At 53.3% G+C, this 22,045-nt stretch overlaps 1 protein-coding gene across 2 annotated transcripts in view; it reads left to right on the forward strand.

Moving 5' to 3' along the window:
- The window catches only part of ZC3H18 (zinc finger CCCH-type containing 18), a 49,714-nt gene that overhangs the window by 22,142 nt on the left and 5,527 nt on the right, over window positions 1-22,045 (forward strand). For both annotated transcript variants that reach the window (XM_060085416.1, XM_060085415.1), the window contains 8 exons: window positions 1,474-1,622; window positions 1,924-2,016; window positions 2,784-2,941; window positions 5,381-5,498; window positions 6,853-7,115; window positions 18,492-18,683; window positions 19,417-19,542; window positions 21,239-21,340. In XM_060085416.1, the coding sequence (XP_059941399.1) occupies window positions 1,474-1,622; window positions 1,924-2,016; window positions 2,784-2,941; window positions 5,381-5,498; window positions 6,853-7,115; window positions 18,492-18,683; window positions 19,417-19,542; window positions 21,239-21,340 (1,201 nt within the window). The remainder of the gene's footprint in view (window positions 1-1,473; window positions 1,623-1,923; window positions 2,017-2,783; window positions 2,942-5,380; window positions 5,499-6,852; window positions 7,116-18,491; window positions 18,684-19,416; window positions 19,543-21,238; window positions 21,341-22,045) is intronic.

Consider the following 22,045-nt stretch of genomic DNA (forward strand, 5'->3'; position numbering starts at 1 on the left):
GTTTTGAAAATTTTTTAAATGTAAGAAGAACAGAGAATCACAAATACTCATTTATCTGCTACCCACATATTTATTTTAGATTTTTAAAAATTATAGAAATGCTGTGGTTTATATTGTTAATACTTTTCTGTGCTTACAGTTTTCTACAATGAGCTTTTGTTACTTTTAACTACATAAGCAGTGTGGACTATGACATGAGTTTATAGGAGTCAAGCATTGAAGAAGTACATGACGTTTTGGAATTCTTTATTTAGAGATATGACTGCATAGTCTTTTTTCTTTGAAACTCTCTGAGTCTCTGGGGTTTTGAACCCCCTGTAGTATATATGTCCCAGCCTCATACTTATATGTGATCTCTCCAACACTTTTAGAAATTAAAAAGTTAATTGGTTATTTTTGCATTCTCAGAGAAGCAATTTTTTAAAGCATACTTTATTTCATATTTAATTTGGAGCATTGTATTATTAAGTTGGTTTTAATACAAGTTTAAATATTTATAATGTTTAAAAGGTAAACTTTAGTGTTTCTTTAAATATCAAATGATTATTTCTCTTTAATTTACATGGTACAAGAAAAAACGTATTTTGTTGACAGAAACATTCAAATGGAATATCATGTTTAGAAGTGAATATACATTAAAAGATGGCTTACAATTTAACTACATGCTAACCAATTGAAAATGTTTTTTAAAACCACTTAGATATTGTATGCCATATTTGTTTTTTAAGCCTATGTACGTATTACCTATTCAAAAAATTAAATTTTAAAAAAGTGATTCACTCACTAATTAATTTTAAAATGTAGACTTCTTGTCTCCTGTGCTGAAAAGTCAAGTGGTTTTCTTGAATAATCTTGGTGTTCTGTTGCTGAATAATGCTAAAAGTTGACCTTCTTAATTCTTTGTTGTAAAGTATAAACACCCAATTTATCATTGCTGTCTATGTGTTTTCTCTCTAACGCATTTTTTTAAGTACCAGAAATAGCCTGAAGTGGTTAGGTAGGAGAAACGCAAATGTACAGAGCTGGTAAAGACCACCCTGGCGTGAACGTGCAAAATTCTGATCATTTTTGTGCTTCTGGTTGATTTCTGTTTCAGTACGGGCAGTCTTTTGAGTCAGAATAACCACCCTGTCGGTGCACATGCAGGCTCCCCAGGGTGCGTGTGTCCTGAGCAGCAAACCCTAAGGCAGGGCCGTCCCGGTGATCGGGGCGCTCTCGGGCTTCTCTGTTTCAGGGGAAATGAAGTGTTCCTATGGTGACTGTGGGACAGGGGCCCTGCGGGAGCCCTTTAGAAGGTGCCGCGCGCAGGACAGTCCCAGACCTTCCAGGCCTGCCTGCTGTGGCCTCATGGGGTGGCCAGGACCGCGCTCGGCCCGCTGCCTGGCTGCCTGGCCCGGCACTGGGGGAGCAGGGGGAAGCTGACCTGTGCGCTTGGACCGGGCGCCCCTTCTGACCTGGCTTTTATTTCCATAGGGAACTGTACCTGGGGCATGAACTGCAGGTTTATACACCCTGGAGTCAATGACAAGGGCAACTACTCCCTCATCACCAAAGCCGAACCTTTCCCGCCCAACGGTGCCCCGCCTCTCGGACCTCACCCTCTGATGCCTGCCAACCCGTGGGTGCGTGAACACCTCTTTCATTGCTAGCAAATCACACCTAAGCTCTGTTTGTGACTCTCCGACTCAAAGCATGCTAATACACCTTGTATGGCAGGCGTTTCCGCCTTCTAGCTGCTCTGGTGTCTCCAGGTAGAGGCCCCCCAGGCTCAGGGCAGCTGGGTTGGGCGGCGGGAGGCCTGGGGGAGAGAGCAGGCAGTAGCCGGCTGGTGTTCTGCTTGGTGTTTTTGCCCCCCACCCCCGTTTCTGTGTAGATTTTAAGGTTCGCTTGCTCTCTTAGCTGTTCCCTCTCGTTGTGTAACAGGGTGGGCCAGGAGCGGATGAAATTCTGCCTCCACCCCCTCCAGAGCCCCCTACAGAGAGCGCTTGGGAACGAGGACTCCGGCATGCAAAGGAGGTAACGGAATCAGCAGAAAACCCGGGAAGAAAACTAGTGGCGGTCCTTGCACACAACTAGCATTTCTGTCTCTCCGAGGCCTGCTAGGGCATGACAGAGCCCAGGCAGCCAGGGAGGCCCCACCAGGAACAGGGCTGCAGCCCCTGGCCCCTTGGAGGCACTCCCCAGAGAGCTAGTGCTCCCGCTCCCCCTGCGGCCTCTGCGTCTGGAGAAGCCATCCTGTCCCTGGGGGAGTGGTGCTACGCCGGCCTCCCCTCTCCCCCCACACTCTAGGCCGCAGCCGGCCCTGGTGCCCGGGCTTGCCCTTCTTGGCTCTGGGGCTGCCTTCCCTTCAGGGAGATGGCAGACTGCAGCAAAGCTGTTCCTGCCCTCGGCACACGCTCCCCGCCCCCAGCCCTGACCCGCTCCAGGTGCCTCTCCTGTCCGGAGCACACCTACCTGCCTCCCCAGTGAGGGCACGTCTAGAGCCCCCTGGTTCAGTGCCAGCACTGGGAACAGGGAGTCACCACTCCGTCACCTCTTCCCAGACCTGGGTGAGCTCGAGTGCAGGGTTCACTGTGTCTGCAGGGACGGGGCACTCCCGTTCCCCAGAAGGGTGTGCGGGGTCCCGTGTCCACCCCCAGTGCGGAGCTTAGGCATGTCCCCAGTGAGTGCTCGGTCGCGCTCTCCTGCCACTGCAGCCCAGGCTTCTGGGGTCGGTCGGGACAGAATCCCCTTTGTTTTCCTAACAGTAACTGGTGTTGGCTTCTCTCTTCTTAAAATGGTAGGTTTTAAAAAAAGCAACCATTCGGAAAGAGCAAGAGCCTGACTTTGAAGAGAAAAGGTTTACGGTGACCATTGGTGAAGATGAACGGGAGTTTGACAAAGAAAACGAAGTTTTCCGAGATTGGAACTATCGGATCACGAGAGATGTCAGAGACACAGCGTAAGGAACGGTTCTGCCTCTTCCTTCCCCGTTGAGAGAGAATTCGGTGTCCCCAGCCGCGTGGGGCTTGGACTCTGGAGAGCAGCAGCGCCGAGGTTACCCGGGGCGCGTCGGGGCCTGTCCACCGCCAGCCTGAGGATGGCCTCCCCAGGAGCGTTTCAGGCAGTTTGCTGCTGACTTGCCTTGTTATTTTGCTTCTGGGGAGGACACATTTTAGCTCCGTGCCGGGGCCTTGTGACTTCAGGGGGCCTCATGACTTCAGGGGGCCTCATGCCCGTGTGGGTTCCTACGAGAGCTCGGAGAGGTTTTACAGTTGCTCCTAAAGCCCCTGGGGCCCCATGAGTGTCCTCCCCACTTTCCCCCAAGTTCCCAGGAACCAGGAAAAGCTGTGAAATTTGTCACTAAAATCCAGGAGTATGGCAGGTTTCTTCATTGTTTCCTCCAGACATTTTATCACTGGGCTTTTAAAACAAATGCAGAAGTACATGGGGTTGAAACACCTGTCACCTCTTGAGGAGCTGTGTAGCGTCCCAAGTACAGCCCTCGGCTCCCAGCACGTCGGCTCCGGGGCAGGTGCCGCTTCGTTGCGCTCACCTCTCAGGACCGAGCGGGCCAGGCCTCTCCTGAGCAGGCCGGCTCCAGCATCGTCTTATGTCACAGTGATACCGTGCGTGGAGATTTGCTGCTACAAAGCACAACCCCTGATTTCTGACCGAAACGACAGGCAGAGGCTGAGAAAAAGGCTGTAGGGTTGGCTCTGTGTTTCCAAGATCACCAGTGCTTGCCTGAGCAGTGTGAGGGTTGGAGCGTTAGGAAGGCCTCTGGCTGTTGGGAATGAGAAACAGCTGTGTCACTTGGTAGAGCAGCCCAGGTCACCCCGCCAGCACCCCGCAAGTGCTGGGGGAGAGATTTCCTAGAAAGCAGCCAGTGCAGGCCACACAGATGCAGCGCGGCCTGGCCGGGGCCTCAGCCCTCTGCAAGCTCTGGGCATCTGTTTCCCCCGCCAGTTTACCCAACCGGAAGGGTCAGACTGGAGCCAAGAAGTCCCTGAAACAGCCTCCAGGGCCATCTGCTGCCGGGTGTACACTTCCCTTCCCTGCACCCCACCCAGGGTTTGAGTCAGGGACCTGTGCAGGTCCTCTGGGTCTGTGTGTGTAGGAGCTGGGGCCTCCTCTTGCTTCTTCCGAGGGCTTAGTTAGCTGTCCTGTCCTTGTGATTAAAGGCCCACCTTTATCACCCGCACAGGGGTCTGCTCCCAGACCTCCTGTTTTATTCATCGGGTCTGTTTCTTCACGGGCCAGGCCGTCTGTGATGTTGTGAGGTCGCGGAGGGTGTGTTTTTTTTTTCTGTTTTTCCTTTTCTATTATTTGGCCGCGCCGTGCAGCATGCAGGATTTTAGTTCCCCGACCAGGGATCGAACCCGTGCCCCCTACAGTGGAAGCGCGGCGTCTAACAACTGTTCTGCCAGAGAAGTCCCTCGGAGGGTGTATCTTGTTTTTCCCATGGTTTCTTGGCTGGTCTCACGTGTTTTGGTGTCCATGTGAACCTGAGGATCAGTTGTCTAGCTGCATAAAGAAATCTCATCATCATTTTTACAGGGATTGCCCTAAATTTGTAAATTAACAAAGGGCTTTGTAAACTAACTGGCTTCTTGGTGATGTTCAGTTGTCCTTTCCAAAGACAAAGGACGTGGTCTCATTTATTCACAGGTGCTTTTGTGTCTTTCAAGAGTGCTAAAGTTTTCTGCAAAGAGCTTCTGCACGTTTCTGATTAAATGAATTTTGTTCCTAAATAAGTTTCCTTCTTTTTTGCTAGGGTAAGAGGGGTTTTCTGTACCCTCTGTCTCCTGACTGGTTATTACCTGTGTACACAAGGTTGTTGGTTTCTGTATGTTAAGTTCTCTGCATCTGCCTTACTGGGCTCCTCTTGCCACTTGAATTGGCTTCCCCATCGTGTCTTGGCTTTTCGTGTACAGCATCATTTGATGTGCAGATTGAGGTGGTTCTGGGGTCTCCTGTAGTCTGACCACTGCGGTGCCTGCAGCACACGGGTGGGCTGCCTGAGAGGCACTGGGCTTCCTCAGCCCGTCCGGATCTTAACGGGAATGCCTCCCGATAAGTAAGGTGCTGGCTTTAGTTCTAAAGTCTATAAAAACATGTTATCACGTTAAGAAAGGATCACTTCCTATTTTCATTGAGAAAGGGGTATTGGATTTTTGTCACAAACATTTTCATCATCTGTAGGTGTAATCCTGTGACTTTTCTCTGTAGGTTTGTGATTTTCTTTAGTATATTCATTTTCTAATATTGACTCAGCCTTGCAATAGTGGTGTGTTATATTTTTTAATGTGGTGTCTGAATCTTTGCAAATATTTTATGTGATGTTTTTGCATTAATATTCCTAAGCAATAAGCTTGACTTTTACTTGCTCGTTTTCCAGACTTGAGCCTTACGCAGACCCTTATTACGACTATGAGATAGAGCGGTTCTGGCGTGGCGGGCAGTACGAGAATTTCCGGGTGCAGTACACAGAAGCGGAGCCGTACCATAACTACCGGGTATGTGGGGCTTACGTGTGTAGGTCAGAACTTCACTGATAGACCCATTAAAATCATCCCTTTTTTATTTATAGGACTTTATATGAGCTTAATTGTGTGGGCGTGGTGTACTTATTTCAAGCCCTGGTTGGCTGTTCGTGGAGAACTAATTCGGGTCCATGGACTAACTTTGTGGTGATTTGAACAGATCCTTCCTTGGGTTAGTCTGTGCTCTTGCTCTGTTTCTCACTGGAGCTGCTGGTTGGGTGACTGATGCCAGCGGCAAAGGGTGTGTCCCACCCTCTTGAGCACATCACCCTTTCAGGCTCCTTAAGACCACCCTTTACGGGTCGTGCCGCCTCATGTGCTGGCTGCCTGGGCCACTTCCAGCCATTGCTGTTGGTGCTTCTCTGAGATGTAGTAGATTTGTGAATATATACGCTTCAGTCTCTGAGTCCCTGACTCTATGCTTTTGGCGTGAAGCTGCCACTTGGAAGAGACGTTAAAAGCAGGTTAGCAGGGCTTCCCTGGTGGCACGGTGGTTAAGAATCCGCCTGCCAATGCAGGGGACACGGGTTCGAGCCCTGGTCCGGGAAGGTCCCACATGCCACGGAGCAGCTAAGCCCGTGCGCCACAACTACTGAGCCTGCGCTCTAGAGCCTGCGCTCCGCAACAAGAGAAGCTACCGCAATGAGAAGCCCGCGCACCACAATGAAGAGTAGCCCCCATTCGCCGCAACTAGAGAAAGCCCGTGCACAGCAACAAAGACCCAGTGCAGCCAAAAATAAATAAATTAAATAAATAAATTTATTTAAAAAAAAAAAAAAAGCAGGTTAGCAGTTTTTGTGCCACGACTTAAGTCACATTCGTGAGTTTTTTGGAGCAAAGGGAGCTGACTGTCCAGGAACCCATCAGATGGCGAGCTTGTGGTGAGAAGGGACCCCTGGTTGACCACGCTGTGCCCTCTCCCCGGCAGGCAAAGCAGACTCCTCGCTGGGGCCGGCCTGCGGTTCCAGGTGCCTCTTGACAGCCGGGGCAGCCTCGAAGGGAGCAGGACCTGCTGGGGTCCCTGCCACCATGTACCCCTGTGCCCCAGGGCCAGGCTGCCTGTGCAGAGCTCAGTCATCTCCATCCCTCGACAAGAGCTAAGGCCAGAGAGGTCTGCCCAGCTCACAGCGGCCTGGGTGTTGATGTTGGAAGGGCAGGCTCTGCAGGGCACCCCCCGCCATGTGGCCTCAAGTCCGTTTCTAGCGCTGAAACAAGACCCCCACCCCGGCGGTTCTGTCTCCTCCTCCTGCTCTCGTGTGTCCTCCCCGCGCCTCCCCTTCCGAGTGGCTAATCGCGGCATGTGCGTGTGTTTGGCTTTTCCACGAAGGAAAGGGAGCGGGAACGAGAGCGAGAGAACAGACAGCGGGAGCGGGAGCGCGAACGGGAGCGGGATCGGGAGCGGGAGCGGCGGCAGCGGGAGCGCGAGCGGGAGCGGGAGCGCGAGCGGGACAAGGAGCGGCAGCGGCGGAAGGAGGAGTGGGAGCGCGAGCGCGCCAAGCGGGACGAGAAGGACAGACAGCACCGCGAGCGCGACAAGGAGCGCGAGAAGGAGAAGGAGAAGCCCAAGGCCCGCTCCCCGCAGCCACCAAGGTGAGGCGCGCCCCTTCGCTGTCCCCGGGCCTGGAGGCAGGGGCGGGGGCTGCGGGGCGGGGGGCGGCCACTGTGTGGCGCTCCAGGAGCTGGGATGCCGGAGCTGGAGGCCCAGGTGGAGGGGCTGGTCCTCCCCATTGGCTCCGCCGGCAGGAGGCCCTGGGCCCAGGGCCTGAGAAGGGGGCCCGGCTCTGGGGCTTCGGGCAGCCTTTTGGCAACAAAAGCGCAAACACGTATTTGAGTACCAGACCAGGACACGTGGTCCTCACCAGAAGATCAGAGCACTGGCTGAAGTGTGTACGTCCTGTGTGTCTTACAACTTTGTTGAGATGTAAGTCACATATCATGCAGTGCACCCATTCAAAGTGTCTAGTTTCAGTGGGTTATACCAGAGTCACAGAGTCGTGGTGCCGTCACCACAGTCTTAGGACACTTTTTTTTTTTTTTTTTTTTTTGTGGTACGCAGGCCTCTCACTGCCGTGGCCTCTCCCGTTGCGGAGCACAGGCTCCGGACGCACAGGCTCAGCGGCCATGGCTCACGGGCCCAGCCGCTCCGCGGTATGTGGGATCTTCCTGGACCGGGGCACGAACCTGTGTCCCCTGCATCGGCAGGCGGACTCTCAACCACTGCACCACCAGGGAAGCCCCTTAGGACACTTTTGTCCCCCAGAAGGAAATTAGCTGTCATTCCTCATTTTCCAGCCCCTGGCAGCCGCTCATCCACTTCTGTCTCTGTGGGTTGTTTCATATAAATGGGGACATACAATGTGTGGCGTTTTGTGATTGGCTCCTTTCACTTAGCATGATGTTTTCCAGGGTCGGCCGCTTTGGGGCGTTTATCAGTACCTTGTTCCTCGTCATAGCCGAATACAGTCCCGTTATGTGGATGGACCACATTTTGTCTATCCATTCGTCCGTCGATGGACACTTGGACTGTCCCGACGTTTTGGCGACGGGGAATGTGGACATTTATGTACAGGTCTTTGTGTGGACATAGTTTTCATTCCTCTTAGATATCTATATATCTAGGAGTAGAATTCCTGGGTCACGTGCTAAATATGCCTAACCTTTTGAGGAGCTGTTAAATTTCCACAGCAGCTGCACTATTTCACATTCCCACCAGATATATGTGAGGGTTTGGATTTCTTCCTCACCCTTGTCAACACTTACTATTACCCATTTTTTAGGTCCTAGCCATCCTGGAGGTTGTGGAACAGTATCTCATTGTGGTTTGATTTGCATTTCCCTAATGACTAACAACGTGGAGTATCTTTTCATGTGCTTGTTGCCTGTTTGTGTATCTTCTTTGGAGAAATGTCTATTTAGGTACTTTGCCTGGTTTTTAATTTGAGTTGTAAGAGTTCTTTATATTTTCTAGGGACAAGTCCTTTATCAGATATCTACTTTACAGCTATATTCTCCCATTCTGTAGGTTGTCATTTCACTTTCTTGATGATGTCCCTTTTCTTCTTCTTCTTTTTTTTCTTTTTTAAAGGAAGGCCTCTTATTTTTTCCAGCTTTATTGAGATACAGCTGACATATAACATTGTGTGAGTTACAGGTGTGTGATGTGGTGATTTGATATACTTACACATTGCAGGACAATTCCCACAATATGGCTTGTTATCACCAGCCTCACATAATTGCCTTTTCTTTGTCAAATATTAATTGACCAGGTATGCAGGGGTTTGTTTCTGGGCTCTGTATTCCAGTCATTGGTCTATGTATCTGTTTTTATGCCAATACCATACTGGTTTGATTACTATGGCTTTATAGTACAGCTTAAAATCAGGAAGTGCGGTGCCTCCAGCTTTGTTCTTCTTTCTCAGGATTGCTTTGGCTATTTGGGGTCTTTTGTGGTTCCATACAAATTTTTTTTTTTTTTAATGGACTGACACCAAGCATTGTAAACGGATGACCACAACAAAAGCAACAATGATTGCAATTATCAAACATGAAAGACACTCACACTATGTCATAATATTGACATTCAGTCCAGTAATCCTCCACTGTAACAGCTCCTTTACTTTGCAGTGAAAATTGATTTGTATATGTTTTGCCTCTGAGTCCCTGTGGGATTTTTTTTTTTATTATTCAAACAGAAAGTCACAAAAATTATAATCATCATCATCAGTTCACTCAGTCCCATGTAATTAATTTTTTTTCATCTTGATCTTTTGTTAGCACTTTTATGAGTTCATCAGTTTTCCATTAGAGTTCTGAAAATGCTTATTCATTCAGTTCAGCAGTATAGTCAGTTACCAGAAACCTGTACTTGTCAGAGTCTTTTCCATGAATTCCTCGAAGATGAAACCCTTTTATAGGAACATATTTGCAAAAGCATCAGAGTACACCCAGAACTGTCTGTAAATGACAAAAGACTTAAAAATGACCACGGTTAAAGATTTGATGAAAGTTCATAATAATGCAATTGACAAGGAAATTTAGTTATTTCTGAGATATACATTTTAAAGTAATAACTAGAATAACTAAATCCTAAATTTTAGGATTGTTTTTTCTATTTCTATGAAAAATGCCATTGGAATTTTGGTAACGTTTGCATTGAATCTGTAGATTGGTTTGGGTGTTACAAACATTTTAACAGTATTAATTCTTCCAATCCATGAGTGTGGAACATCTTTCAGTATTTTGTGTCTTCTTCAGTTTCTTTCATCAGTGTTACAATTTTCAGTGTACAGATCTTTCACCACATTCATTAGATTTATTCCTAGGTATTTTATTATTTTCGATTATCAATAGGATTATTTCTCTTTCAGATAGTTTGTTGTTTAGTGTATAAAAACACAACCGATTTTTGTATGTTGATTTTGTATCCTGCAGTTGTACTGAATACGTTTATTAGTTCTAACAGTTTTTTGGTGGATGAAACAAGGCTCTCATCCCTCATTCTTGTCCTTTCGTTTGGACAAACTTCCGTCCTGTGTGCAGTTCTGTTTCTGAAAGAAAATGTCAGGACTGTAATCTTTCATTTTCGTTTGTGGTCAGTGTCAGATCTGACTGTTTCCATCCTCTAGATTACAATGAGCTGACCTCCTTGAATTTCCTGTATTTTTTCCTAGAGTGAGGTTTTACAGAACACTCAGAGTGGATCATAGTTTAGACACATTGAGAGAGTTCTTTCTTTCTTTTCATTAATTAATTTAGTTTTGGCTGCGTTGGGTCTTCGTTGCTGCACACGAGCTTTCTCTAGTTGCGGTGTGCGGGAGCTACTCTTTGTTGCCGTGCACGGGCTTCTCATTGCGGTGGCTTCTCTTGTTGCAGAGCACAGGATCTAGGCACGCGGGCTTCAGTAGTTGTGGCACGTAGGCTTCAGTAGTTGTGGCTCGCGGGCCCTAGAGCGCAGGCTCAGTAGTTGTGGCACACGGGCTTAGTTGCTCCGTGGCATGTGGGATCTTCCCGGACCAGGGCTCGAACCCATGTCCCTGGCATTGGCAGGCGGATTCTTAACCACTGCACCACCAGGGAAACCCAGAGAGAGTTCTTTCTTTAAAAGGCTACTTTGATGAATCTTTTTACGTTACAGTAATCGCTCTTTAAGTTATCTGAAATTTATATATCCATTTGAGTGTTTGAAGAGCTTCATTTTGATCTTTCTGTTGTTGGTCCCTTTGAAGCCCCTCTTTGGTAGAAGCCCTTTGCCCTTCAGTTCGCACCCGCCAGCTGTTCCACCTCCGCCCCGGTCTTTGCTCTGCCATCGCCCCCGACTCCAGGGCTTCACCCCCTGCTCAGAGGGGTTGCCCCACTCATTCCTGTCTTCTCACCCTGCTTTATTGTCCTCACAGCTCTTATCACCCCCTGACCTCATATTACTCGCTTATTTATCTGTTGTCATCTGTGGCCCTCGTAGAATGGAACCCCCAGAGGGCACTGCAGTCTCCGGGCCCGGCACAGAGGGGGCGCTCATGAGCACTTGACAGATGCCGTCGTGAGTTTTGGGTTAATGTGACACAAGAGAGCGTTCTGCTTTCTAGATTCAAAAGGTGGCTCTGTTTTCACGCGTACCCAGATGCCTGGTCTTGGAAGCAGGGACCCAAGGAAGAAGGGCAGGTGATAGCTTGGGCGTCACTGCATGTAACTCTGTGGACTCCTGAATCACGGTAGCAAGTCCACTCTTGTGGTTTCACGGTTTCTGAGCATATTTCCTCCGGCTACAGGCCGCCTTCCCCAGCCCTACTAGGATGTCCTGCTTGTTTCCAAGGAGCCAGCTGACTCTTCCCGGGTAGATGTCTGTATTTCCAGCTCAGGGGCGTCTCTACGCGGGTGTAGCGTTGGGGACCCTGGGGAAGGGCAGGCCAGCTGTGTCTGTGTGTGACCACAGATCCACCCAACTTACGAGGGGTCACGTCTCGATGGACCCGTTGTACATTGAAAATGCATCTAACCTGCCAGACGTTGTAAAGTGTGGAATAGCTCATGTAATTTATTGAGCACTGTATTGAAGGTGAAGCAGAATGGCTGTCTAGGTCCAGAAGGGTTGTTTGGTGTAGTGGTTGTCTGCCCTTGTGGTCACGTGGCTGATGGAGACTCTGTGGCTGGTTGCCCGGGAAGAGATCCAAATGCAAAATTCAAAGGACAACTCCTACCGAAGGCATGACGCTGTCGCACCATTGAAAGTCAAAAAATTGTAGTCAAGCCATCGGAAGTCAGGGACCATCTGTAGCTCATGGGACAGATGCCTGTGTTCACATTCCAGGGCTGCCTGGCCTCTCCACAGGGAAGTACAAGCAGATCCAAAAGGAGGGTTTTTTTTTAAAGGCAGTAGCATGTCTTGGCCTGGCCCCCAAGCAGCAGAACACGGTGAGAACAGCCTCCAGATCTGACATTTACACAACCACAGGGTCTCCCATGAGGAAGGGCTCAGTGAGAAAGTGGCTGAACTATCGGGTCAGGGTTCAGGAAACTTCATGAATTCTTCCTAAAATCAGATGCAGCTTTTCTCATGGGCCGATCTGCTCTGCTGCCGGCCTCTGACCTGGTTTGCTTCCTTCTGTTGGGCTCAGTTCTGCTCCCGTGGGTCTCCACCCCCAGCACCTACTACCCTCGCGGTGGGTGCGGGGGGGCGCTCCATCACTCGGGTTAGGCTGGCTCACTGGTCTCTGGAGTCTTAAATTCCATCTTTGATCACCCTGGCTGGGGCCCCGCCAGCCCTGCAACCAGTCTGGAGGGTGGGGTTTCACCAGAGCAGAATTTCCAACATGGCCTCCTGTTTCCTTTCCCTTGATCAGCCAGAGCTGGAGTGACCACTTCTTTAGGAGGTGGCCAAATTCCCTGCCGTGATTCCTTTATATGACTTCCCTTTTATAGAAGAGCTTGTTTATTTAGCCTTCGACAGGTTGGGAATTTTTCTTTTTCATAATAGATTTATTTATTTATTTTTGGCTGCATTGGGTCTTCGTTGCTGCACACGGGCTTTCTCTAGTTGCGGCGAGCAGGGGCTACTCTTCGTTGCGGTGCGCGGGCTTCTCATTGCAGTGTCTTCTCTCGTTGTGGAGCATGGGCTCTAGGAGCGTGGGCTTCGGTAGTTGTGGCACGTGGGCTCAGTAGTTGTGGCTCGCAGGCTCTAGAGCACAGGCTCAGTAGTTGTGGCGCACGGGCTTAGTTGCTCTGCAGCACGTGGGATCTTCCCGGACCAGGGATCGAACCCGGTCCCCTGCATTGGCAGGTGGATTCTCAGCCACTGCACCATCAGGGAAGCCCCGGGAATTTTTCATCAACAGCTGAATAGAAAGAACTTTTCTCACCTGAGACAAGAGACTGACAAAGCTTCATCCAGAAAGACCACTTGGGAAGCTCTTGTCTCCAGCCTCTGTGTGAGGGGCTCTGGACAGTGGGGCATAGTCTGTGCCGGGATCTCACTTGTGGTTCCTGCGGATGTACGTGGGGGGAGATGATGACAGAGTGAGCGTGGTGCTGGGTCTTCCATTTCATCTGCAACAGCACGAGCTCCCGAAACCCACCTTGCGGCCAGGAGGGGGAGGGAGGCGGGTGCACAGCGGGGTGGGCACTGCCTCTGCCCGGCGCCGGCAGGACCCGGGGCTCCCTTCTTACACCACCTCTGACCCCTGCGCCTCACCTGCCCGAGCTGTCGCCCTGAGACAGGTGGTTGGAGAGCTGCCTACTTCCTTTTGGCTCTTCTCCAGACCCCCGGGCCGGACGCCGTGTCGCTGTGTTTGGAGATGGCACCACTCTTTTTGTCCAGGTTTGCCGTTGTAATGGAGACATTTTGCCCACTCTGTAGCTGGGCTATTTCTAGACCAGAGCAGAGCCTTTCAGCCAGCTCTGTGGAGCTCATCTCTGTGATGGGGAAGTCCCTTCTGTGCAGTGCCCTCCTGATCTTTACAGCCAGGCCAGGGGGTGTGCTCTGCCGGGTGGGGCGCCGGCGGTAATTAGGATGTTCTCGGCACAGGCAGAGGAGTTTCATTCCAGACAGAAACAGTAACCAGGACCTTCCTGCGGGGATTGCCCAGACTGCCTGTTAGCTTTAAAGCTGTTTACTGAATGTTTGGGTGTAGTGTGAGGTTTGGTGCCTCTTGGTTGCAATGGCCCGCTTCTCATTTCCTAGGAGACCAGTAGTCCTCGTGAGGGAGCGCTGTCCCCGCTTCCTCACACTCTCTGGAGCCTGTCAGTCTGTCACTTCAAAAGCAGGGAGGTGCCCTGCCCAAGCGTGCCCACCTGGGGGTCTGGGGTCAGGCGAGGAGCCACTGTTCTCGAAGGTCCTGGGGGCGGGGAGGTTACTGTGCGTGTGCGGTTGACCAAGCAGCGGCTGGACCCCTGCCCGTGCGTCTCTGTTCGGCTCACGCTGGCCCCTGGGCTGAGGCTGCCTGGCCTTTTGCTGCCCTGGAGACAAGGGTTATGGTCGCTGAGGTCTGCTGTGACTGGTCCATGGGACTCTGTTGTCTTTGCCAAAAAGTGCATGTTCGGTTTCCCTCTGCTCTGGGTGCTTTTTCCCTCCCTGTGTCCCTGAGTGCTGCGCCTCCTCCGGCCTCAGCTCCTGCCACCGTGGCTCCACCTTCAGCACCATCCGTCTTATATGTGGAATTCATGGGTTTCATGAATTTGAACACCACAAGTTGTGATCTGTGTAGACCCCCATGGTGGTGTCGCCTACCTTTGCTAACCTTGAGGGTGTCAGACGCTCGCACTGCACACCTGCCGCGCTGTCCCTGGGCCACGGGCACCTCCCACTCCACTCTGTCTCGGTCCTCGCGCTTAAGGAGTTAGATCCCCAGCACTGACCTTTCTGTTAGCAAGAAAGACGCTCCCTGAGAGCTCTGGAAACCTTTCTTTATCTTTCTCATCTCATCCCAATCTATCCTGGTCATGGCTTACCTGCTGACTTGCTCTGAGAAAGTCACTGTGCCCGGGGTGTTTTCGAGGAAAGGTGTACCTGTGTTTCAACTTCTTGCCCAACGCACTGAGTTACAGAGGCTGCCCGACTGAGAAGATGGAAAGCCTCGTGGTCTCTCACGTGTTCTGACCTAACTACACACGTGCGGGTTGCTGGGAACTGGGTAATGCAGGTGAATATGAAAGCAGTCAGGCCGTGGCTGCGCTTCACAGTGGGAACGGCGTGGGGCCTGGGGTCAGCACAGAACGGAAGGCACTTTGGGAGTGGGCTTGGGAGTGACAGGGCCTCACCTTGGAAACAAAGTTTTCACGACCCCGCCCAGAAATTGAAGTCCAACCTCGCGTTGGAGTTGAAATATGTTTTCAGAATCTGAGGATTAAAGCAACAGGTCTGTGGTCCCAGGTGCCACTCACTGGGCACTGCCCTCACCTTCCCAGGCCCCCTGGGGAAAGTGAGTAGGAGTGAGGGGGTGGGACCTGTTCCACCCCTGCTCATCTGCGTGCGGGACCCTGGGTGCCGCCAGCCTGGCGGAGGCTGGAGGAGGGCTGCTCATAGCCGGGCAGGTCGTGCAGGCTGATGGCCATCCTGGCCGGGGCCCTGGGAGCCGGCTCCACGTCCACCGGGCCCCGGGGTGACCTCGTCCAGTGCTTGGGAGGCCAGCAGTTTCGAGGGGAAGGGCTGAGAGAAGGCCCTTGGGAGGCGTGAGCGAGTCCAGTCGGGAAAAAGCCACCTGGCTGCTGCCCGTTCCTTCTCCCTGTGTCTCTCCTGCTCTTTAACCCTTCCATCTTAGAAGAGAACCTTCCTCCTTTTTATCTTTTCTTATCTTTGACCCAAAACTGGGCTTGCTGCTCAGGCTGGAGTCTGCAGACACCCTCGCTGTGGCCTGCCGTGCCTCTCACCTCCGCCCTGGTATCGCAAGGGGCCTCGGGGGCCCTTTCTCCTCAGAGTCCCTCTCTTGTGGCCTTGAACAAAGGATCAGGTGCCTGGAAGATAAGATTGTTGTGTGGCCATGCTGTCTAGAGGGTGTTTCCCCCTCTCTGTTCAGAAGGGTTTGTGCAAATTCCAGATCCGTTCGATGCCAGCATGGCTGGCAGTCGTCCCCCTCCCAGCTGTCCCCACTCCCTCGGGTTTCCTCCCGTGCATCCCCAGCTTCCCGTCGTGGAGCCGCCCGTGTGCCGGCCTTCGGTGGCTGGCCCGTGGGGAGAGCCTGGCACACCTGCTCTTACTGCAGTCCAGTATAGTTGCTTGTCTGGCTGCCAGGCTTTCCAGGTCTCTTTCGGCTCTCCTCTGGGGTGTTGTCAGAAAGCAGAGGGACAGGCTGCGTGTCAGGGGTACCGACCTAGGCCCCATCCTCCGTCACGGCTGCCCCGAAGCCTGAGTTGGGAGCAGACCCGCTCTGCCCCTTCCCCGCCGTTCCGCAGTCGTACAGGAACAGTTTCCCAAAACGGTATTGTGAATGAACTCTGTTGACACCCCGTACTGACACGGCTGCATCGTGAATCACGCCCTTGGGATCCGTCTGTGTTTCCCTGAGTTAGAAGAGCCACGGGTTGACAGAGCTGGGACATTCTGATGACTTATGAAAAACCTAGTGACCAAGGTGTTCCATTTCCTGTCGCATTTTTAGAATGAGAACAACACAGGAAGTGTAAAGGTGAAAGCAGCTTGGGATGGCCCGGGCCAGGCCAGGGTCATCAGGCGGGTTTCACTCCCTTCCTGGACACTTCCAGGAGGACTCACTGAGGAGCTGATGGGGCAGTGGCCCTCAGCATTTGCGGCTGAGATTACGGGGATTTTACGCCTCAGTTTAGTGTGCCCTTGGGGCGACTTTAAATGTTGGGTGGTGTTCCTGGTGTGGGACTCTTAGCAAATAGTAGGCATGGAACTTGCTCGTTGGTGGATTGATTGAAAAGTCCTGAAAATATCAACAGGTGTTGGTTGTTGTACGTTATGATGTAATGTAAGTAGACGCTGGTGATAGAAAACGTATGTAATTCCAAAAATCTAGTCCCAAAAGGCAGGACCATTTTTGAATAAAACTGTGATGTTTTGCTGGCACCCATGGAAGGTGGGAATCAAAGGCAAGACACAGTTCTTAAGTCTGACAGTGCTCTAACCCGAAGCCCAGCAGGTTGGGGGCAGGGCTACCACTGTTCTCTAGGTCAACGGACAGGACACGCCCAGAACCCTCTGAAAATTCAGAGTATCTGGAATTGTGACAACACTGTGGTTCTGTGTGCAGACAAGATTCTAGAATAGGGGAAGACAGATTAATGGGAGAGCACAGCCCCTCGGAGTAAGAATTTATATGCCCCAGAGACGGTATCGCCCACAAGCCATTCTGGAATGGAAGTGGGTCCACTGGCCTGCGGGTTAGTGGGCAGGAACGTGCACCAGAGAGGGGGAGGGGGTTAAAAGAGCAGGTCTAGAGCATCTAGAAGCGAGTGTGGCTTAGAGTGGAGAAGGCTCTGTGAGCCTGGAAGAAGCTGTTACACTTGAAACAAGGGTTAGCACCACCCGTGCAAGTGAAAGCCAATGGCCTGGGAGAAATACAGGACGCAAAAGCGTTCCCAGGAAACGGGCCAAGACCAAGGCACAGCCAGAGCTCAGGCGGCCTCCCCGCCGCCAGGTGCTGCTGCACAGATGGGAGCCCATTGCTGTGCGTGGAGCTGCCAGGACTCAGGTTTACTTTGGCGTGGGCTGTGCTGTGGCGCCCCCCGCCGGTTACACGGGGGCCCAGAATTGATGAGAGGGAGGGAAAACAGGCACCCCCGCCGTGCTGAGTGCAAGCTGCTTCAACTGCAGGGAACACGTGACGGTTTACCAAGCACCTGTTAAACGCTCACCTCCTTTGGGCCACTGATTCCCCATCTTGGGAATTTGCCCTTGGAAAAGCATGGTGTCCATAAAGATTTATGTAAAGGGTGATTTTATTGTTCTTTGTGTTTTTTAAACACAGAGACAGCTAACCGTAGAGAAATGTCTAAATTATGTAACACCTGACAGTGAACTCCTGCACCGTCAGAGAGGCCATCTCCGGGTGGAGCAGTCCCCAGGCGGTCTCAGCTGTGCCTCCAGGGTTCATCGTGGGGAATGAAATAAAGGCAGAGAGGAAATTCAGAGCTGCTAAATGGTGGCTGACCCCAGAGAGTGAGATACGGGGATTTTTATTTCTCTGTTTTTACTTTCTGTGTGATTTTTTAATTAATAAATATCACAAGGCCAGCAGATACCTTCATACTGAACTGCTGCCAATTGTTGTGGGACCCTGTGCTCTGGCCACTGTAAAGCAGGGGTGCTTTGGTGTGGGGTGCGGGGCGCCCTGGCGTGGTGCTGCGCTGCCGAGCTGCTGCCGGCCCCCTGCCCCCACTCTCCTGCACGGTTTGGCCTTGTTGCATTCGCAGTTGGTGGTGACCACGTGGGGAGCCCGCCGTGGCGGTGGCTTGCTCACGGGGCCCAGCAGGCCCTGCTCTCGCTGACCCGCTGGCCCTCAGTCTTGATGCTTCGTCACGGCGTTGACTTGTCCCGCTCTCGTCCCTCTCGCTGGGAGATGATGTTCTTTCAGTGAATTAAACCTAAGAGAACAAAGGAAATGTGTAAGGCTTGGGTTTAGCTCATTTGCAGACAAGGAGTTCCTCAACCCCTTGAGCTTCCTAAGTGCTGGTGTGCGGCCACTGTGCGCCAGCTCTAGAGAGAACATGCCAGGCCCCTTCCTCCCTGTGCTCCCGGAGCCCATGCAGCGGGGAAGGCGGGGGTTCTGGGGGAGGATGGCGCCGGATGGCCAGCTGCCCTGCTGCCCTGGAAGGCACCGCGCGTGGAGAGAGCCCCACGTGTCTGGCTCCAGGTGAGGTCTCCCGTAGACAGAGCGCCTGCTGCCCTGTGTGTCCGGCGTTCCTGGAGTGAGCCGTCAGGTCACAGTCTCTCCTCTGACTCAGTTTCTTTCACCAAACGGCATTGCTGTCTGCTGGGAGGTGGCCCTAGACCTGCTAACCCCTCTGTGATTTCAGCCGTCAAGCTGAGCCACCAAAGAAGGAGACGGCCTCTGCCGGGCCCCAGGTTAAGAGAGCTGACGAGTGGAAGGACCCCTGGCGCCGGTCCAAGTCTCCCAAGAAGAAACTTGGGGTGTCGGTCTCCCCTAGCCGGGCACGACGGCGTCGAAAAACATCAGCCTCATCGGCCTCTGCCTCTAATTCCTCCAGGTAAGGAGGCAGGGAGGTCAGCGGGACTGAGCGGCATCTGTGTGCTCAGTGGGGCTGTGGCGTGGCTGGGTTCCAGAGCATTGCTGGGTAACAGAACTGACACTTCACACCTGGTGAGGCTTCACATACCCCCGGAACAAGGTCAGCCGGGGTGCAGGCCACCCAGAGTGGAGCACAGACCTGGGCAGGGGTCAGTGTGGGGAGAGACACTGCTTGGCGGAAGACCAGAAGAGCAGCCTGGCCCCAGTGTCTAGTCGGTCCACCTGTCACCTGTGAGTTTGGGTCGACAGCTGTGAAATCTGTGTGTGTACTAGATCTGCACAAACAAGTGAGGATGCTGTGGGCGGTGAGAGCGGGGGCTCTCCCTGAAGAGGGCCAGGAGGGGCCTGCGGAGGTGGACGGGGACTGGACGTGTCTATGGACTCAGGGTTTCCACTGCCTGCACTGGTGGACACATAGATGCACACACGTGTGTCTGCCCGGGTCAGACACACTCACCTACACACACGGGCACACGTATTCTGGCTCTGTCCCCCGAGGGCCTGGGAGCTGTGTCACCAGCGACAGTGAGCACACCCAGCACCCAGGCCTGGGTTTCTAAGCACCATTCCCACGAGAAGGGGGACTGGAGTGCAGCGTGTCCGCAAGGCAGCCAGAGAGCGGGCGTGTGTGTGTGAGCCGGGGGCGGGCGGGCAGAAGGAGACTCCGCCTTCTCTTCTCTCCTGGGCTCCAGGTCGTCATCGAGGTCATCCTCCTACTCTGGCTCCGGCTCCTCCCGGTCCCGGTCCCGGTCCTCGTCCTACAGCTCCTACTCCAGCCGCTCTTCCAGACACAGCTCGTTCTCAGGCAGCCGGTCCAGGTACGTCCCTGAGGCCCAGCAGGTGTGGAGAACGCCAGCTCCGCCGGGTTCCTGCGTGACGGCGGCTTTCTGTGTTGCCGGGCGCCTTCCAGGTCCTCACTGGTTGAGGAGGAGTCTCGCTAAGTTAGGTGTCTGGTGAATTCTGAAGAATACACAGCGAGGGGCCAAGGAACCAACACAGGGGTGCACGTCAGGGCTCACAAGCCACACCGATGTTTGTCTGATTGGGGGCCGTGCTCATATCATGAACGAGGCAGCCACAGGGTCAGCGCCAGCTCGGGTGACCTCCTGGGGACCTGCACTGGCCACACGTGGTGGGTCAGGTCACGTTCCAGCACACTAGAATTTTGGAGTGGGTGCAACCCCTGTTTGGGGCGCTCAGATACAGAATGTTTCCATCTTCACAGAAGGTGCTACTGCCCTATTCCAGAAAGATCGGGAGTATTTCCCCACTGCAAATAGGCAAACTGCTTGGAATGTTAGAGAATTTCTGGTCATCGTCTGGGTGGGAGGAGTCACCGGTTCTCATGAGGAATAGGAAGCGGCTCACACCGTTTTTGCCTCTTCAGCCTTTTCAACCAGTGCGGGCTGCTGCGTGCGCCTCTGCCCCCGGTGCTACCTGCACACAGACCCAGAGTCACTCCCCGGCCCTCTCTGCCTCCTGCCAGCCTGAGACGCGCAGGTGGGGCCCCACCCAGGACAGGTCTGGGACCAGAGGGAGGCTGCGAGTGGAGGGGGCCGCCCGTGTGGCTCTGTCCCCGCAGTCGCAGACAGGCGCAGCTCTCCCAGAGGGCCGCAGCGGGGCGTGGACTCACCCCTATGCGCTCACACTCACACCACACACACCCCCACACAGACACACGTGCCCACCGCTTCCCTGGAGAGCACGTCACAAAGTGTTCTTGGGGTAAACTGATGGGTCCTCCTGCGGGGTCTGTGGCCCCCAGTGGTGCCCCTTCCTGGCAGGCTGTCTCACCCTAGGACAGCGTAGAGCGGGTGGGAGCGGCACAAAGAGATCATTGAAGCTGTTGTATCTGAAGGCCACGTTCCTGTGTTTGTGGACTTAGATGACAGCTGGACCTGCTTTTCCTGAATGTCATCTTGTGCTGAGTGACAGCTGTGAGAAAGGAAAGCCAGCCTTTTGCTAAGGGTATCCAGAGGGCCAGCTGTGGGCACTGTGGCCTCACGGCCTTCCTGCCAGAAGTGTAGGCAGTGCCTGGGTGTCCAGGGGAAGGCTGCTGTCATGGGACAGTCGGGGAAGGCTGCTTGTAGGAGGCTGAGAGGAAGACAGCAAAGGTACCGATCATCAACGGCAGGAGAAGCCTGGGGTTTCACGTGAAAAATAAGGCTGGTGAGCTGTGGGGAAGAAGCCTGGAACCAGCTGATAAATTTGGGGGTTCTGGAAACCCCAGGGTGTGGGGGCTTACCTGCAGTCTCCCCTCTGTGAGCACTGGATGACACGGGGACAGACGGAAGAAGGCCCTGTCTGTGAGCTGTTCTCACAAAGTCGGGGACGCTTACTTCGCTACTTAACCTTCCCCTTGGGTTGTGTTTGAGAGCCCCACTGACTGTTCCAGGGCCTCCCCTCTGGCGTGCATTTCAGGAGACGACCAAGACCCGTCCGAGGCCGATCGGTAGCCCCTGCGGGGGTGCGGGCTGGGTGGAGCGCCTCCTCTCACCTCTGTTCACTCCCTAGGTCCCGGTCCTTCTCCTCGTCCCCGTCCCCATCCCCGACGCCCTCGCCGCACAGACCTGTCAGAACCAAGGGGGAGCCGGCTCCGCCTCCCGCAAAAGCAGGGTGAGTCCTGCGACGGCCGCGGCAAGTGGGCAGGGGCGCGGGGCACAGGCCTGGCCTCGCGCTTCCTGGGTGTGGGCCTCGGGGCCACTGGCCACATCCATGCATTGATCCTTCTCAACAGATGTGATGATGGGAGGGGTTAGAAGCATCTAGGACTTAGCACACAAACCTCACAATACCTGGTGTGCAGGGTTGGGGTGCACGGTCCACCGGGTGAGAGTGGGCTCCGCTCCTGCAGCTCTGCCGAGTGCGAGGCCCGTCCTGACGTTGGCCGTCCCCACGTGCGTCTGGCCCCAGCCCCCATGGCAGGTTTTCCTCCTGAACGGGGTCGGCTCCCGGGCCTCAGGCTTAGGGAGTCCTGGGCGGCTCACTGTTAGAAAGAGAGCGGTGTGTTGGCGTATAACTTAGGTCCCAGGCACCGCATCCACCTAAACTGTACTGTTGGGTGGGGACCCCGACCACAGTGCAGGCGCTTCGGGCCCCCAGGCTTCACGCAGACGGCGTCGGGCGGGGGTAAGTGCGGGTCTGCCTCCTGGTCGGCACAGGCTTGGACTCAGCCCTGCTGCTGTGCTGAGCAGCTTCCTTTAACCCAGACTCTGCTTCCTGCTGGTGTCAGCGTTCCTGGCAGGGTCTGCTCTGTGGCCCATCTGCGCCGTGCGTGTTCAGGGCGCTTAACAAACTGGCAGGGTATCTTCCCCACGCAAC

The sequence above is a fragment of the Mesoplodon densirostris genome, chromosome 19 (assembly GCF_025265405.1).
Source record: "Mesoplodon densirostris isolate mMesDen1 chromosome 19, mMesDen1 primary haplotype, whole genome shotgun sequence".
Taxonomy (NCBI): Eukaryota; Metazoa; Chordata; class Mammalia; order Artiodactyla; family Ziphiidae; genus Mesoplodon; species Mesoplodon densirostris.